Source organism: Diabrotica virgifera, chromosome 7, assembly GCF_917563875.1.
Source record: "Diabrotica virgifera virgifera chromosome 7, PGI_DIABVI_V3a".
NCBI lineage: Eukaryota > Metazoa > Arthropoda > Insecta > Coleoptera > Chrysomelidae > Diabrotica > Diabrotica virgifera.
In genome coordinates this window covers 36,883,854-36,901,114 of record NC_065449.1, presented here as the reverse complement: position 1 = coordinate 36,901,114, position 17,261 = coordinate 36,883,854, and the positions used below count along the sequence as shown (strand labels likewise).

The following is a 17,261-nucleotide window of genomic DNA, read 5'->3' as shown; positions in this document are numbered from 1 at the left end:
ATCAGCACCCCAAGAAAACTGAAGAATGGACTGCCTCGGGGATCTGTTCCATTTTGCCTATGTAATTCCATTTAGCTAATAAATCGCTGATATACCAGAAACCAGATCAAGGAAATTTGGTTACGCCGATGACTGGTTCCTTGCAACAAGGTGTAAGTCATTTGAAGAAACATAAGAAATCCTCACGGCGGGCTTACACACACACACAATGGTAAAGTATTTCCTTAAATGGAGGCTCCAACCAAACGCTACGAAAACAGAGGCTTCCAGTTCCCACCTACATAACAAACTTGCAGGAAGAATACTCAACATCCAAGTCTAAAACACCACACTCGCCTACAATAAAACGCCAAAGTACCTTGGGGTGACTATATACAGAACCCTATCCCTCAAGGAACATCTGGAAAAAAGAGCGGAAAAACTTAAATCCAGAAACAACATTATCCAGAAGCTGTGCGGTACAACATGGGGAGTATTGGCTTTCACCTTGTGATCATCTGCCCTGGGCCTTGTCTTCTCAACCGCGGAATACTGCTCTTCAGCCTGGTTTAACAGCCCATATATGCACAAAGTAGATGCCCAATTGAACAATACAATGAGAATATGAGAATGATTGCTGGTGTTATCAAATCCACCTCTACGCAATGGCTTTCAGTACTAAGCCACATTCCACCACCCAAACTACGACGCATACACTCACTCACTAGTACGTACAGAAAGATAATTGATAACAAGATCCTGCCAATCCATCAAGATATAGATGCTGCCAACGGTAACCGTCTACGCTCCAAACAACCGCCAATAAAAACAGTAAGGATTGCTGTAGAAAATGAGTTCAACTTAACGATCATATGGACTCGAGAATGGAGGGAACAACAAAATAGCAGCTGGTTTTTGCATCACACAAAAACCACCAGGTTTTGACTTATCACGCAACACATGGACGATGCTGAACCGAATCAGAACCCAACACAGAGGATTTCCTAATGGTGACTCCAGAGTCGATAGCCTAAGTAAATAAGCTAGATGTTCTTCTGTAAACCTATGTGTTTTATACAAAATATATGTAAATGTAAATGTGGCAACTGCCATACGATAAATAAAAAAACCGTTTGCAAACAAATTTAGTTTATAGAAAACTTGAACCTAAACAAAACAGTCATTGCAAACAGAGTTTATATATGCGAACCAATAATATATACAATACATATTAGAACAATTTTCTTTGTATTTTTGTTGCTCACATTTCACATCGTATTTCCATTCAATTTCAAACTCGACATGACGTAGCATTAAGTGAAACAAATAAAAATCGCAGCCCGAGTAGTTTGCATATTGTGTATCACAATAGAAAAATGCGTAAAAATTTCACGTGACCCTCGTATCGCGGTAAGAGCGACATAGAGGTGCGTGGGCTCAATACGTTACGGGAGGGGCATGACAAATCAGTCGTTGTAGCGTGGGGCGCAAGGAAAATACAAAACATGCTCGGTCACCTTTGACCTCGACGTTCTCAATGGACCGCCATCATTTCATCGGACACTATCATTTGTTTTCCTACGTTTAACTCTTCTCTGTTGCGATGGGAGTTTTCAATTTCTGGGTCTAAAATATCGTTCCAAAGTAATCCACAGTATATTAAAACATTCTACTTGTGAGTTTCAATTGCCATCAATAGCACCGCTATTATTATTTAATCTGTATTCGGAAACTGTATCCTGAGAAGTATTAGATGAAGTCTGGCAAGTGGCGGCTTTAGCGGGTAGGCAGGGTAGGCAACTGCCTACCCAAAAGTTGTGGGCAACGCATGTGGAATTGTGGATCACACCATACATCACGCAATGGGCCGAGCCGTGTATTACACTGCCAGAGCCGTAGTGACACAGCCGGCGTTGTTAGCAGGGCCGCGCGGGCGGGCTGAAGGTTACACAGAAATGGAAAAGAGATTCTCAGAAAATTCAAGTCTTCTAGCTTGCATATCATCACGTAATCCAAACTCACAAAATTTTCTGGATCCAAAAGAATTGTGTTCCTTTGCTAAATTTTGGGGAAAAGATGAAGAGTTTTGCATTCAACTAAAAGCACAGTGTGACTTAGGCAAATCTATGTTTTCCAAATGTAAAAGTACAGAAGATCTGTATAAAGAGCTTTTTTCCTTCGGTTCATTCAATGAGTTGAGATATACATATAGTGTCCGTTGTTCTAGTGATGCCTGTAAGTTCGGCGACAGCTGAAAGAAGTTTCTCATCGATGAGACGAATTAAAAACTGCTTAAGATCTACAATGATGGGGCAAAGACTTCACAGTTTGGGAGTGATTTCAATAGAACGAGAACTTAGCTACAATCTCCTATGTCACCCTGAAATTGTTGTAGACGAATTCGCCGCTCAAAAAGGGAGAAGACTAAAGTTCCTTTTAAAATGAACTCCATCAGTTACATTTTTCTGTTCAATAGAAGGTTCAATTAAACAATTCATTAAACATTTTAAAATAATATGTACAACTCTTTTTCGAACACTGTAAGAATAACTAACTTGTGTAATACATTTTGTGTGATTTGCCTCGTCAATTTGATTTTGTCGTTTATATTTCCCAATACTAATTAGGCTAAATACATTATATATACATAGTGCACTTACCCTAACAGAGTTCTGTATCAGGTACCGGTAAGTTTATTAAATTTATAACATAAGACTAGACTATAGATAGAGGTAGGCCTACCCCAACAAACATATAATAGCTGGTCAAGCTAAATACTGAGTACTGCAGCTGATTAGTAGTCGCATAAAAGTGACAAAGGCTGTTTAAGCTATTTTGCTGTTTAATATGTCGAACAAACACTGCTTCAGATTATTTGTAAGCCCTTTTGCAGCCAATTGACTTAAGCTGAATATTAGACTGGAGAAGCGCTATTTAAGGCACTTTGTATTATAGTATTCAGCATATCTTATTCAGCTGAATGCTAAGCTGAACTAGCGCTGCTGCAGAATTTTTGTCTACTTTTGATCAACAATGTAAAAAAAACTGAACAAGATGCTGGGGAAGCGCTATTTAAGTCAGTTCATAATACATTATTCAACCTTCTCTATTCAGTTATATTCTGGGCTGAAATAGTGCTTGTCCAGAACTTTTGTAAGTACTTTTAATCAGCAACTTTATAAAAGCTGATATAAAGCTGAAAAGGAGCTTTAATTTAATTAAATCGTTCATATTCGTTGCAAAAGGTGTATACTTAAGTTCGATGAAAAATGGCTTCTGCAGCTGATGATTATTAAGTATTATATAATTGCTTATATTTGCTATATAATTTTAATTATTTAGATAAAAGATATACACTGTGCTTTACTTAATATTTAAAAAATATGGATAAAAAATCAATTCAAAATTTTAAAAAAATAAAAAAATCTGGCCATTATTACCGAAAATTAAAGGTAAACCGTTCAAATTATGAAGAGTTTTTAAAAAATCTATATGCACCAAGTAGTGTTTCTTCTCATTCAAAAGCTAACGACACAGCATCAGGATCAGGTAATTTTGTTTTAATTTTGTGAGTATATTTTAAATAAAAAATAATTTGTTACATAGGTTCTAAAGAACAGGAGTGTATTTCTAGCACATCAAGTGATCTTGACGATAATCTAATGGAAACCAGTGAAACATCAGATGATGGTGACCAGTTTATTGATGAAGACATTTTTAAAACAGAAGATACTGAAACGCAATTATTGCCTTGTTCAAGTACCGAATTAGGAAATTGGGCAATCCGACATAATATTACACATGCAGCTCTAAAAGATCTCCTACAAATAATCAAGAGACAGTATGATTCTAGTTTATTTATCGATGCTAGAACATTATTAAAAACGCCAAAAAATACGAAAAAAAGTTGTAAAGTTATACAGGGTGGAGAATATTGGCATCAAGGTCTTGACGTTTGTCTAACGAACACTTTTAAAAACTTGTCAAAAGACATGTTAATACAGCTCAATGTAAATATAGATGGGTTGCCAATATATAAAAGTTCCAAACGTCAGTTTTGGCCAATTTTATGTAGCATATATGAAATGCCTGATATACAACCTATGATTGTTGGCATTTTCCATGGAAATAACAAGCCTCTAGATATAAATGAATTTTTGGAGCCTTTTGTTGAGGATGTTAAGCGGCTGCAATCAAATGGACTCTGTGTTAATGGGCATATGATTCACATAAAAATTAGATGCTTTATCTGCGATTCACCTGCACGGGCATTTATTAAAGGTATCTGTTTTTTTTTAATTATTGCTTAAATTGACTAGTTTATTTTACAGGTGTAGTCAATTTCAATGGGATTAATGGATGCCTTAAATGCACTACTGAAGGCGAATATTCTTATCTTTCTCGAACTGTTGTATTTCCTGATATAAAATGTCCTCTTAGAACTGATGCAAAATTCAGAAGTAAACATTATGGTAAGCACCATAAAGGGCAAGAGTCACCAATTTTGAAAATTTCCGAAGTTGACATGGTGCAGGATTTTATAGTAGCAGATGAACTACATCTTTTAGAGCTAGGTGTGATGAAGCGTTGTCTAACAGGATGGAAAGATGGTTCTATGGGTTTCTCAAGTAAGCTATGTGCTCGTGATATTGAGAGGATCTCCAAACATTTAATATCTGTGAAACTTCCATCTGAAATTCATCGTTCCACAAGAGGATTAGATTGCCTGGCATACTGGAAAGGAGTAGAATGGCGCAATTTTCTTAATTATATTGGAATTGTTATTTTAAAAGATGTGTTGAACACTGACGTTTATAAACATTTTTTACTTCTTTTTGTTGCTGTTAGAATATGTTCTTCTGACATGTATGCTGAAAATCGTTCGGTTGCCCAATTAATGTTTGAAAAATATATAGATGATTTTAAGATTATTTATGGCGTACAATTTATTACAAGCAACATTCATAACTTAGAACATGTGGTTGATGATGTTAATAGATTTGGACAACTTTTTACAATATCTACGTACCCATTTGAGAATACATTATTTCAACTAAAAAAATTATTGCGCCAAGGAAATAACAGTTTGCAGCAAATTGTTAATAGAATTGGCGAAAGAAATTTAATATTGAGCAATGATACAAAAAAGACAAGTTTACAGCCAGAAATTAAGAAAAGGGGGAATGTTATCAAGTGCTACATTTATTCTCATAATTTTTGTTTAAGTAATGTTTTCAAAAATTCATGGTTTTTAACAAATGACAATGACATTGTTCAAATGAATTCTGCATCAGAAAAAGGTGGTAAAATATTCATACATGGAAAATCTGTTAAGAAAAAAGAAGATTTCTTTAGTTATCCCATTCGATCATCAAATTTACACATATATATTTGCAACATTACAAATTTAAATAATATGAAACTTTATTTGCTAGAGAATGTTGTTTGTAAAATGGTTGTTATAAAATACAATGAAAGTAAAATTGTTTTTATTCCTCTTCTACACACTATTAAAAATAAACAAAACTTGAATGTAAATTAAAAAGTTTTTTTAATAAAAATGTTCTTTTAGTCCGTGTCTGTATCATTATTATCTTCCTCTTCAACCTCGTCATGTTCTATTATAGCATCTTCACCGTCAGCTTCATATTTTTCCATACCATATTCATCGTTATCTTCATCATATTCTTTTTCTTCATTAAATGATTGCTCATTTTCATAAAAAATTTCATTTTCGCCTGAAATAATAATTTTTATGTTATACATTTTTTTAATATAGGTACCTTTACCTTGTCTTTGAGCAACACCTTTTCTGTTTCCACTTAAACGTTGTTTTTAACCATTGATTTTTTTCTTCTATGTATTGAAGATTGGCGGATGCCTCCAGTTAAACTACGCTTCTTTGCATTTCTTGTAATTCCAATTATAAATTTTTTCAACAAAGCCTTCGAAAAATCTTTATTGGAACTTTGGACTATTGTAAAAAACACTTCTAAAATATTTTTGCAATTTTTAATACAACATTTTTCAGTGTTGCTTCTACTTCCTCCCGTCCACGAACACTGCACCATAAATTTTTTCTCAAAAAAATAATCTACAATACTATAGCAGGTATCCAAACCATTACTAGTATCAGGAATATTACCAATAATTTTTTTAAAATAATTTCTCTAGAAAACAGTATCAACATTAAATTTAAAAGATTAAATGAAAACTGAAATAATATAACTTACTACTTTCTTTTCATAATTTGGATCTTTGAGATTTTCCTTTAATTGACTTAACTCCTGTGAGGTTGAAACGGCATGAAATTCAAATTGAATATTGTCATCATCCTGATGATTGTTTTTAAAATTCTGCATTGCTGACAATAATTTGGCATCAAAATCTGATTTAATTGCCGCAACTGCCTTCACCAACATATCTTTTACGCTCTCTGTTATATCATTTTTAAACTGATTAAATTTTTGCTCAATGTCATTCAACTTGTTAATAATGTCGTTTTTACTTTCTTCTCCAATCAAAGGCTTATAATTAAGGGTGCAAAAAAAAAGTAATTAAAGTAATAATTTTAAATGTTTCCAATAAAAACTTACCTGTTCGATGACATTTAAAAACTGCGCATTTGCAATTGCTTCAGGAGAAATAATTGCCTCATCCGAAAAATTGGTTTCCAAAATTATATTTTCGCTTTCAACAACAGGCTCAGGAGTTTCTTCCGGTATGATTGGTTGAAACGAACAAAATTTTGACGATGATGATGCAAACAGAGTTTCAAAATTTTGTTGACTAGTGACCTTTTTTGTGTTTCTTACTTTATTTTTTTCTTTCATTTCTCCTAAAACCTCGGAATCAGTTGAAGACGTTGCCGAACCTCCCGACATTTCTAAAAGTTCAGTTTCAGCTGCAATGCGATTTTTATAATAATTTCTTTTGATGCGACATATTATTTTATTCCACGTAATGTCTGGAGTAGAATTGACATCCTTTATCAGATTTTTCACGTTTTTTGGTGGCCAAAATAAAAATTTTTTTTTATCCACTTGTGTGGAACAACAGTTAAGACCGACCTTCCAGCTTCTATCGTCTCAACGATTTTAAAATGGGGTTCTGTAATAAATTAAACTAATTAAAATTTCAAATATTAACTACAATATTACATAGGTACATAAGTAGAAAAAAAGAAGTTTTAAATTTCATCCAATGCATAGGCAACTCATATTACGTTCTTATAATAATAAAAGTATACTTTTTATTTACCCATTATTTTAATTAGAAGATTTGTAACTTATTAGTAGTTTGTTAATATCAGTCTCCTTATATAAATAAATATATCCCAGGTTTATTCTAATTATTTAAGACCAAAATATTTCATAATTTAATAAGTTTAATACTAAATGTAAAAAAATAATTAACCTAACTTTTTTTAAATGTATAATATTGATAATTATTAATATCCATTTTTACAAACACTTTGTATACTTAAAGAATAAATAATAAACAACGTACTTACCTGGATTACACCTATTCATTTTGACTTAAAACTTACGCAAAAATCACTATAAAAATAGGAAAAACAAATAAATTTTGATCTCCGTTTACAGACAAGACAGTATTTTCGCGGTAAATCCCAGGAGTGTTTTGTTCTGCTAATAATCAATCTCAATTCAGCTAAAATTTAGTGAATGTGGCGTTGTTTACTTTTGCAGAAAGTATTCAGAAGTTATTCAACTAAAATTCCGATAATTATTTTCAGCTTTTGTTCGACAAATAAACAGCGCTTCTTCAAATTTATTTCAGCTGTTGTTCAGCTTCCAAAGCATTTCATTTATACAATAAAATACACATTTTTGGTAAGTGCCCGATTAGCTCAGTGGGATAGGCAGTGATATATGGATCGAGAGGTAGCAGGTTCAAATCGCACAGAAGACACTATAAAATAAAAAAAGTAAGTATTACGATTTTAAATAAAATAATAAAATAAGTGTGAAATTGAAGTTAAAAGAAAGCTAATGTCGATAATAAATCGTAATAAATATATAAAAAAAAAACATTTTTGTTTTATTTATAAAAAGCTGAAGAAGAGTTGAAAAATAGACTGTATAATATCTGCAAAAGCTACTTTTCAGCAAGGAAACAAATTATATAACACGTGAAAATTGGTCAAAAGCAGCTGAACAAAGGCTGAAAGTAAAGCTGTTTAGAAACTGAATAAGTATTTCTTCATTTTGCAGAAGTGGTACAGTAGCAATATGAATAGCCATATAAAAGTTGAAGAAGCGCTAATAAATGCTACTTTATTCAGCTTTAAGCTGATTATCTTCTCCTTTTTCGCCTGTTTAGAATCTGAACAGATGCATAAACAAACTAATCGACTACCTTTGTTCAACATGCAAGCTTCTAAAATTAGCTGATGAAACGTTAAATCAACTTAAAATGTTTGTTGGGACATTAAGTTTCTTGGAAAATATATATTAGTATAATTGTTACCTCCAGCTAGGCATTAACTCACTTAACAAGTTGTTTGGAAAATTAAGTCAGAGAGAGCCTAAAAACTCACAATTTCGTTTGTCATTTCCAAAAAATTTTTCCCAGACCCCCCTTTTAGCTGGGGGGTATTCCATACCCCCCAAACCTCCGGTAGCTTGCCTACCCAAAAATAAAATCCTGGAGCCGCCCCTGAGTCTGACGTGGAATCAATACTTTTTCGGTACTCGGCAGTAAGATTAAACGGTTAAAGGAGTCCTAAAGGACATCGCACACATCTTATGGAAAATATAATGTCACTCAAATTCAATAAAATTTATACGATTAGATTCGTTTTAATATAACGATCAATTCTTATCATTGCGCCAACTCTTAATTATGATTAATTACGGCGCAAATTGCAATTAAAGTTTATCGAAATCACATTTTTGGAGTCCATAAAATGTTAGTTTACAATCATTATTGCTCTGAGTGCTATTCATAACAGCTTAAATCCCGCTGGGCCTAAGCAGATTAGTGAAACTAATCCGCTGATTTATGGAGTACCGAAAATCTGGGTATTTTAAAATATTTTTTCTCTCTCTAACTTATGTACCTACCCATTTGATTTCAGATTTATTTATATCAATTTCTGCTCTTATTTTTGAAAATAGAGAGTTGGCGCAATGATAAGATTTGATCGTTAATTTAAAACGAATCTATTGGTATAAATTTTATTGAATTTGAGTGACATTATATTTTCCATAAGATGTGTGCGATGTCCTTGATTACTGGAACCAGCATAGATACCGTCCTAATAGCAAGCAACTCGCATGAACTAAAAATACATATGTTACCGGCCAAACCCGATTTCAGGACAATCTAGTTTGGTCTAGGCGAAACTAGTTTGTCCTAAGCGCGTTGGGATAAACTGGTATGGCCTAGGCCAAACTAGTTTGTCATATCGCGCGTAGGCCAAACTAGTTTAATCCTGGTATATTAAAGACTCACATTTCAGAATAAACTAGTACGGCCTAGTCTAAACCAATTTAGCCGAGTCGAAAGTAATTTAGCGTACATGTAAGGACTTTTACATGCGGGGAATTCCCAAATCACGTCCCAACAGGTATGGCAAAAAAAATTATACATCGATATATTGTATCGTATGATACATCGAATGAAGATATTGATATGCTATAAACTAATATTTTCTTGTATAATTAAATAATATATAAAATGATAAATAAAAGGATGAGGTTTTCTCCAAAAATCAAAAGAAATCACTTACAAATACACTTACAAATAAAATCGAGTACGAATTAATATTGTTTTCACCAATTTTGAAAAAATGTGAAAACGTTGAATTGTCCACGTCCGTCTGTCCGTCCGTCCGTCCGTCCGTCTGTCTGTCTGTCCGTGAACTCAACTCCTCCGTCATTATACCAGATAGAATGACAAATGAGGTGTCAAATGAAAGCTTATAATCCAAGGATGCTACTAAAGGTGAGAAATTTGACCTAGGCTGTCTGTCCGTCCGGCCGCAAATATAACTCAATATTATTGTTTGTTCGTTACGAATAATTATAATTTTAATAAAAACGATAATTTTTTCAAGAACAAAGTATTTTATTCAATATATTATTTATATTAAGCCGTACTAGTTCGCTGAATTACTTTGTTCTTCTTGGCTTTTTCCCATGATGAGTTTGCCGTTTTCGTCTTCCATATCACTCTATTCTCCCGGTCGCCATATCTGAGGTCTCTATCTATCATAGCATTTCCTATGTGAGTTTTCCATCTCACAGCAGGTCTTCCTCTCCGTCTTCCTCCCCGCGGGTCCCACTCTAGTAATCGTTTCGGCCACCTGTGCTCCGGCATTCTTTGTATATGCCCGTACCAGTTCACCATTTCAGCGCTCTACTTTTACTCAATGGATGCATTTCAGGCTCAAAATGGATGCACATTGCTCAGGATAGAGAAAGATGGAGGAGCGAAGGGGAGGCCTATGTCCAATATTGGATGTCGCAAGGCTAATAGATAGATAGACTTTTACTACCACAACTTTTTGTAATTGAGCATTCTACTTCTATTTTTTTTTTCATGCGACATGTGTAACAAATACCTATATGTGTTACAACCCAGTACGGCGATACCGTGTAATTTTCAGTGTCACCACCGAATTGGTCACCTCAAGACTTTTCGAGTTATTTATGAGTAAAAATGTTTATTGTTCAACAAAAAACCACGTTTTTAGGCGATTTTTCGCAAATAGTTCAAAGAGTAAGTATTCGATAAAAAAGAATATTGTTAGCAACAATGTATCTAGCTTATAAAAAATGAAACAAAAATGAAGTCTATCCACTCAGTAAAGGAAAAGTTGTAGCTCATGAAAAATTTTTCGTATTCCTTAAATTCCAAATCGAATATTTCAATGTGAAATAACCAAAAAATGAAATACTTTTCGGGGCAACTCATTAGAACTTTTTTAAGATGTTTAAAAGAAGCTTTATTTTTTACAAAAACTTCTAGCATCAAAATTAATCCAGTTACGCTCAAAATAAAGTTAATCCCATTTTTTGGTAAAAAAAAATTGTGAAAATCTCCTTCTATTTAGCTCCTCAAATGAAAATAATCATTATCGCCTTACAAATTACTTAACTTTTTTATATCACCTGTAAGTTTCACCGGTTCAAAGTGCTTATTTTTAAAAGGGTTCTAGTTGAAAGGGCTTGAACGAGTCACTAATCACGAGTATATGCAAATTTTTAACAGCTATATCTTAACCAATTTTTGTCTTACAGAAAAACAAAATAAGGCCAAAATATTTATAAAAGCAAGACCTACATTTCTTTACCCTTTGAGATTTTTCGTAACACTAATACTTTTTAAGTTATTTTGAAAAAGAGGCATTTTTCCAAAATAAAAAAACCTTTTTTTACTCTGAAACCAAATTTTTTCAAAAATAAGAACTTCGAACCGGTTAAACTTACAGATCATAAAAACAATAAATATTTAAAGTAAATAATGGTAAAGCGCTAATGATAAATTTTATTTGAGGTGCGAAATAGGGGCAGATTTTCACGATATTTTTACCAAAAAAGGGGCCTAATTTATTTTAAGCGTAACTCGTATAATTTTGGTGCTAGAAACTAAAAAAAAAATAAAAATAAAAATAAAGCTTTTTTTAAACATTTAAAAAAGTTTTAATGAGTTTTTCCCGAAAATTGCTTCATTTTTTGGTTAGTTCAGGTTAAAATATTCGATTTGGAATTGGACGAATAAGAACATTTTTCATGAGCTTCAACTGTGCTTTTACTGTGTCGATAGACTTCATGAATAAGTACACCGTTTTTTTGTATCTTATTATAAGCTACATTTTTGTCTGGCTTATTTAACCATACTCAGAATTTTATATTGACTTTTATTTTTAGTTTGTTTTAATCTGCCATAAATCGATAATTAATCAGCTTAGTTTTTGTCAGAAAATTAAAAAATAAGGATAATTTGGTAAAGTTGACACCATCTATCTATCGCCCGTCGGCAAATTCAAACAAAAATATAACTCCAGACCTTATTTTACCACCTTTAGTCCAGACAAATTAATATATGTATTTAATATATTTTTACCACCAAAAATGAGATGTTTTAATCAAATATTGCTTCAAATATAATCTGCAGAATAATTTTGAATCACGTTCTGCTAATGAACTTGCTTTTTTGTCCTTAAAAGTAGAAAAAAGTTTCAATTCTATTGCTTAATATTTCATCTAAATATAATCGTCTAACAATTTTAACTGTACTAATGCCCAAGTATACATTTTCAAGTGTTTCAACTGATTGATTTACAATGAGTAACCCGGTTGTAAAAATATCGGCCTGTGCCTTATCACAAAGGGACATCAGTTTACTCGAATTTCATAACAATACAAATGTTATCTGTTTGAATTTGCCGACGGGCGAAATATCTATGGACCCGACCTTACTATATATCTTCAATTGCTAGTGAATGACTATAATTTGCTAGTTTGCCTCTACTGGGCATTTTGTTTCCTTACAATTTAAATTTATCGTTTTACAATAAAAATATTTATTTTTCGTTATCTTAGTAGACCAAAAATTAACTGAACATTTTTCTCACTCGTTACCGTTCAAAAGGAACGTTACAGAATTACCTATAGCGCATCTCTATTTGTGGCAGGATGCATCTTGAATGAATTAACTGTTTAATATTCTGTTGATCGCTCGGTATGCAGAAAAAATGCACTTTTATCGTTATGGGTGGAATAGAAATTTTCGAAGGTGTGGGTGGCTAATTTGGTGTAAATTGTTATTTGGTGAATAAGAAATCAAAAAAGTTCCGGCAACAGAGATAAAAAAACAGCATTAAATTTAAGTGTATCATTACAATCAAATTTAATGAACGTGTTATGTAAACTGACGTTATGTTTTGCTTGAAATCGATTTAAAAGGCTAATGATAGGAAAACTGTAACAGTATAAAATTATTTTAGTTTTACAACCGCAATAGTAGGAGAGGCGAGTATGCTAAATTTGCAGTTACTCGAGCGTTATGGGGACCTATTGGGTTCCTAAAACCAAAAAAAGTTAAGTTTTCTATTTTAGAGGGGACTTTCCATTTTTTTAATTTAATTTTCCACTTCCAATAATCGTTTTCTTTTTCGATTATAGCGCCATCTATCCATAATTCGAAAAAATGTCTGAAATAAACGTTACTTATTTGTACGTCAGAAATCCAAATCTACAATAAAAAATGGGGCTCCTATTTAAGATTTTAAAGAATACAACCCCCCCCCCCCCACCTTAGTGAGGTGTCGTGTTTGGTGTCATTCGATAGATTTTTCAAAAATATTGAGCACGTATTTTTCAGTTTTTCGTTATGATGTTCATTTCGCGAAATATCACGGGGTTCCTATTTAAAATTTTAAATTTACCTCTTAAAATTTTAAATTTACCCCTTAAAATTTTAAATTTACCCCTTCAAATTTTAAATTTACCCCCGCTCCTCTCACTTGGTTCGGATTGAAAGAATCCAGGAAACATGAAAAATCCTTCATTTGCTAACCATTCTTTTACATATTTTATGTACTGTCCAGGAATTTGTTGGTTGCTTATTGAACATTTCCAAAACTATAAAAGATGGTTCATATAAACTTGAAAGCAGTTTTTATACTGCCGTCCTGCTAAATCCGTTTTATTCCACCTTTAGCAAAAATCCAAGTTTCGTTTTAATAAACAAATAAAGCACGTTTCATTTTTAAAATTACTATAGTTTCTTACAAATTCGATCCTTTTGTGAACGACAGTAGATCTTTCACACAAGTCTTTTCTATTGTGTTCCAATTTGAACCTAAATCCAATCTCTTTGAAAACTGTCCAGAGGCTTACCCTGGAAATTTCGAATGTATTTCTGTCTTTTAATTTTTTAACACCATCTCACAGTGGTTAAAAAAGCCGAAAACGTGGTCATGAACCTTTAAAAGGACTTAGGAACCTTACTGTTTATACATTTCGGAATTACTTTCGTTCTTAAGGGTTTTTGGCATCGCTGATTACGAATCTGACATTATTTTTTCTGTAAAACAAAATGGCGGATCCAACATGGCGGAAAGAAATTGAAAATAGCATTTAAAAAGGAACATTTTTTGTCAAATTTGGTAGGTTAAGGTCCCTAATTACAAATCTAACATAACTTTTTTTAACAACATGGCGGATCCAATATGGACGAAAGAAATTCGAAAATTTTATGTTAACCGCATTTTTGTTTAAAATTTTTTATTAATAGGGACTTTTGGAACTGCGGATTACCAATAGATTTTATTTATGAAGTAGGTACAATATTCAGAACCTATTACTTATGTACAACTGCCCATACATACTCAACAATCGCCAGAATTATGTAGTATGCGTCATTTCCCACTTTTGTATTCAAACGACTGCCAGCAATGCATAGGCAGCTATAGGCAGCTAAACCAAAGTTATTCTGTATTTCCTTGCTATATACTTTAAGATTAATAAACATTAATCGCAGAATTATGCAGAATTTTGTACTTTTTGAATGCATCTTTACAACATTTTAATTATTTCAAGTATGTTTTTACTATTTATTCATTAACAATTTTTAAGGCATTTATTGTTAATAAATGTTGATTTAACTTACATCTTACATTACTACATACTTAAAAAAGAAGAATCTGCTTTACAGCGATAAAATTGATAAACTGCAAAACGTTTTACACCGTTTTCAATAAACGCGTTTTTTTTCACTTTCCCTGCCGGCCAAAATAACCTCGGACATGGCTCACTTGTTACTGAGCTGTGAACCAGAATACATCTAGTCTGATCCTCATACCTACGTACGTATTAGTACTCTACAATAGTATGAGAAAACAACTGTAAACATGAAAATCCCTAAATAGTGACTTTTTTTTTCGCGTCATGACCACGTTTTCAGCATTTGGAACCACTGTGCGTCTGTACATATATGTCTCAAATTTACAACCTCAGGAAGATCTTTAGTCTTAGGGTGTTGGCTAGTTTTATAATGTACGACCTCTAATTCACTATTTACACTTTTTCTGTTTTTCAAAACTGACTGCCTTCATATAAGAAAGATTATTATTTGGTTTATGTTGTGAACTTTTCTATTACCATTTTAATAACTGCTGGATGATCAGTCTTCTATGTCTCGAGCGGAATCTAACCTGTTCGCCAGGTTGGTACCTACTACCTAGTTTGAGAATAGTTTGACAATAGTTTGTATACAGGTGTATACAGGGTGTCCAAAAACTCTACCGACAAACGAAGACAGGAAATTGCTCAGAAAATTTTAAGATAATTTAACCCAAATCACCTAGTCCGAAAATGTCACCTAAGGAAGCTTGAGCTATTTGAAGATGGCGTCTGGTAATAAGTTTTTCTTAAATACCTCTGGAACGCTTCTATTTAGAAAAACAAAAATTGGTATACGTATTTAGCTTCCAGAGGTAAATATACTCCATTTATTGCGAATTTCTAGTACCCGTCATAGGCGTCCGTTTTGGGTAGGGCAACGGTTCCTTTATCGCATAACTTTTTGTCTTGAACTTTTAAGCATTTTTGACTCTGGATTATTAAATTATGAGGTATTCTGGTACTAAAAGATACTCTTGCATTGGGTCGATTGGATACACCGTTTTGCAGAAAAATCAATTTGAAAATTTTTCGTTTTTTTAATTTCAAAAAAAACTACTTAGAAAAACGAAAACTTGTACGTTTAATTATATTCCACAGACGAATAGAAGATTTCATTAATTGCGAATTTCTAGTACCGGTCATATTATGCGTCGGTTTTGAGTAGGTCAACGGGTATTTTATCGCATAGCTTTTTGTCTTTAATTAGGTATTAAGCATTTTTGACACTAGATTATTAAATTATGAGGTATTCTAGTACTAACAGTTACTCTTACTTTAAGTTGGTTAAATACACCGTTTCTTTGAATTTTTTTAAAATTTTTTTTTTCAAATTCAAGAGACGAAAAATTTTCAAATCGATTTTTCTAGAAAACGGTGTGTCCTACCGTCTTAAAGCAAGAGTACCTTTTAGTACTAGAACACCTCGCAATTTAATATTCCAGAGTTAAAAATGCTTCAATTTTTAAGAAAAAAAAGTAATGCGAAAAAATAACCATTGCCCTACCCAAAACGGACGCCTATGACCAGTACTAGAAATTCACAATGGATGTAATCAATTTATCTGTGAAAGATAAATAAGAAGCGTTCTGGAGGTATTTAAGAAAAACTAATTACAAGACGCCATCTTCAAAGAGCTCTAGCTCCCTTAAGCATTTTCGGACTAGATGAATTTGGTCAAATTGTCTTAAAATTATCTGAGCAATCTCCTGTCTTCATTTGTCGGTAGAGTTTCTGGACACCCTGTATATGGGAGAGCCTCTTGTTTGTACATACAGGGTGAGGTTTTAGTGCGGGATCGGTCGATAATTCCATTACGGTATAGAATATTGAAAAAAGTTATTTAGAAAAAAAATATTCTCCACGCTTGGAAAATATGTCCATTTCTACAGGGTGATCAGTAACTGCGTGGTATATCAAACATATAATTTTTTAAATGGGACACCCTATATATTGTTTCATATTTATATTCCCCTCATAATTCTTGTTCATATAATATATGGTTTTGCATTACTATACAGAGTATTTAACAAGTTATGACCAATTTTATTTCTAAATCACTATGAGATTAACACCCTGTATATAAAGAAGTAATTCGTAGACAATAATTTGTTTTATGTAATAAGATAAACAATATACTGTAGTTTTTAAATTAAGTCCAATTCACATCATTGACGAATATTTGTATACAGGGTGAACTACAAAACCAAATTACGATTTTCTCTATTTTTTTAAATGGATCACCCTATATTTTATTTTTCAGCATTATTGCATTTAATATACTCTTTCATTTTTATATAGCATTTCCTATATCTGAACTGATTACTTTCCGAGATATTTTTAGTTTTCTTCAAATTTCGGGAATACATTCAATTTTTCTAGTAGAAATAAGTTGTTATTGAATGATAATTAAACAAAATTATTTTTATTCAATAAATAACTAACACAAAATATAAACCATAGCAATATGCAATGAATGTATCAATAAATGTGATATTAAGGAATTATCATATGATATTAAGGAATTATCATATAGGATCATATAATTCCTACAAAAAAATATAGGTACCTTGTGTATAATAAAATTACAAGATTATTTTTATTTAATAAACAACTCACACAAAACAT

The 17,261-nt window shown here is 32.4% G+C and overlaps 2 protein-coding genes across 2 annotated transcripts; one reads left to right on the top strand and one right to left on the bottom strand.

Annotated features, from left to right (window-relative positions):
- The first annotated feature begins 3,309 nt into the window (after positions 1–3,309).
- LOC126888470 (uncharacterized) lies at positions 3,310–5,526 on the top strand. The gene is made up of 2 exons (XM_050656800.1): positions 3,310–4,260; positions 4,311–5,526. The coding sequence occupies exons 1-2, from the start codon at positions 3,642–3,644 to the stop codon at positions 5,519–5,521; spliced, it is 1,830 nt and encodes a 609-aa protein (XP_050512757.1). The 5' UTR covers positions 3,310–3,641; the 3' UTR covers positions 5,522–5,526.
- A 21-nt stretch (positions 5,527–5,547) lies between these two features.
- LOC126888496 (uncharacterized) lies at positions 5,548–7,000 on the bottom strand. The gene is made up of 3 exons (XM_050656833.1): positions 6,576–7,000; positions 6,213–6,506; positions 5,548–5,688 (listed from the first exon to the last, which is right to left on the bottom strand). The coding sequence occupies exons 1-3, from the start codon at positions 6,861–6,863 to the stop codon at positions 5,548–5,550; spliced, it is 723 nt and encodes a 240-aa protein (XP_050512790.1). The 5' UTR covers positions 6,864–7,000.
- Positions 7,001–17,261: the final 10,261 nt, after the last annotated feature.

What these genes read in the sequence shown, in the direction of transcription:
- LOC126888470 (XM_050656800.1), top strand. Translation starts at nt 3,642, where the DNA reads ATGGAAACCAGTGAAACATCAGATGATGGTGACCAGTTTATTGATGAA. An exon ending in TGCACGGGCATTTATTAAAG is followed by an intron (nt 4,261 to 4,310) that starts GTATCTGTTTTT and finishes TTTATTTTACAG; the next exon opens with GTGTAGTCAATTTCAATGGG.
- LOC126888496 (XM_050656833.1), bottom strand. Translation starts at nt 6,863, where the DNA reads ATGTCGGGAGGTTCGGCAACGTCTTCAACTGATTCCGAGGTTTTAGGA. An exon ending in TTTTAAATGTCATCGAACAG is followed by an intron (nt 6,507 to 6,575) that starts GTAAGTTTTTAT and finishes CTTAATTATAAG; the next exon opens with CCTTTGATTGGAGAAGAAAG. An exon ending in CAAATTATGAAAAGAAAGTA is followed by an intron (nt 5,689 to 6,212) that starts GTAAGTTATATT and finishes TATGAAAATGAG; the next exon opens with CAATCATTTAATGAAGAAAA.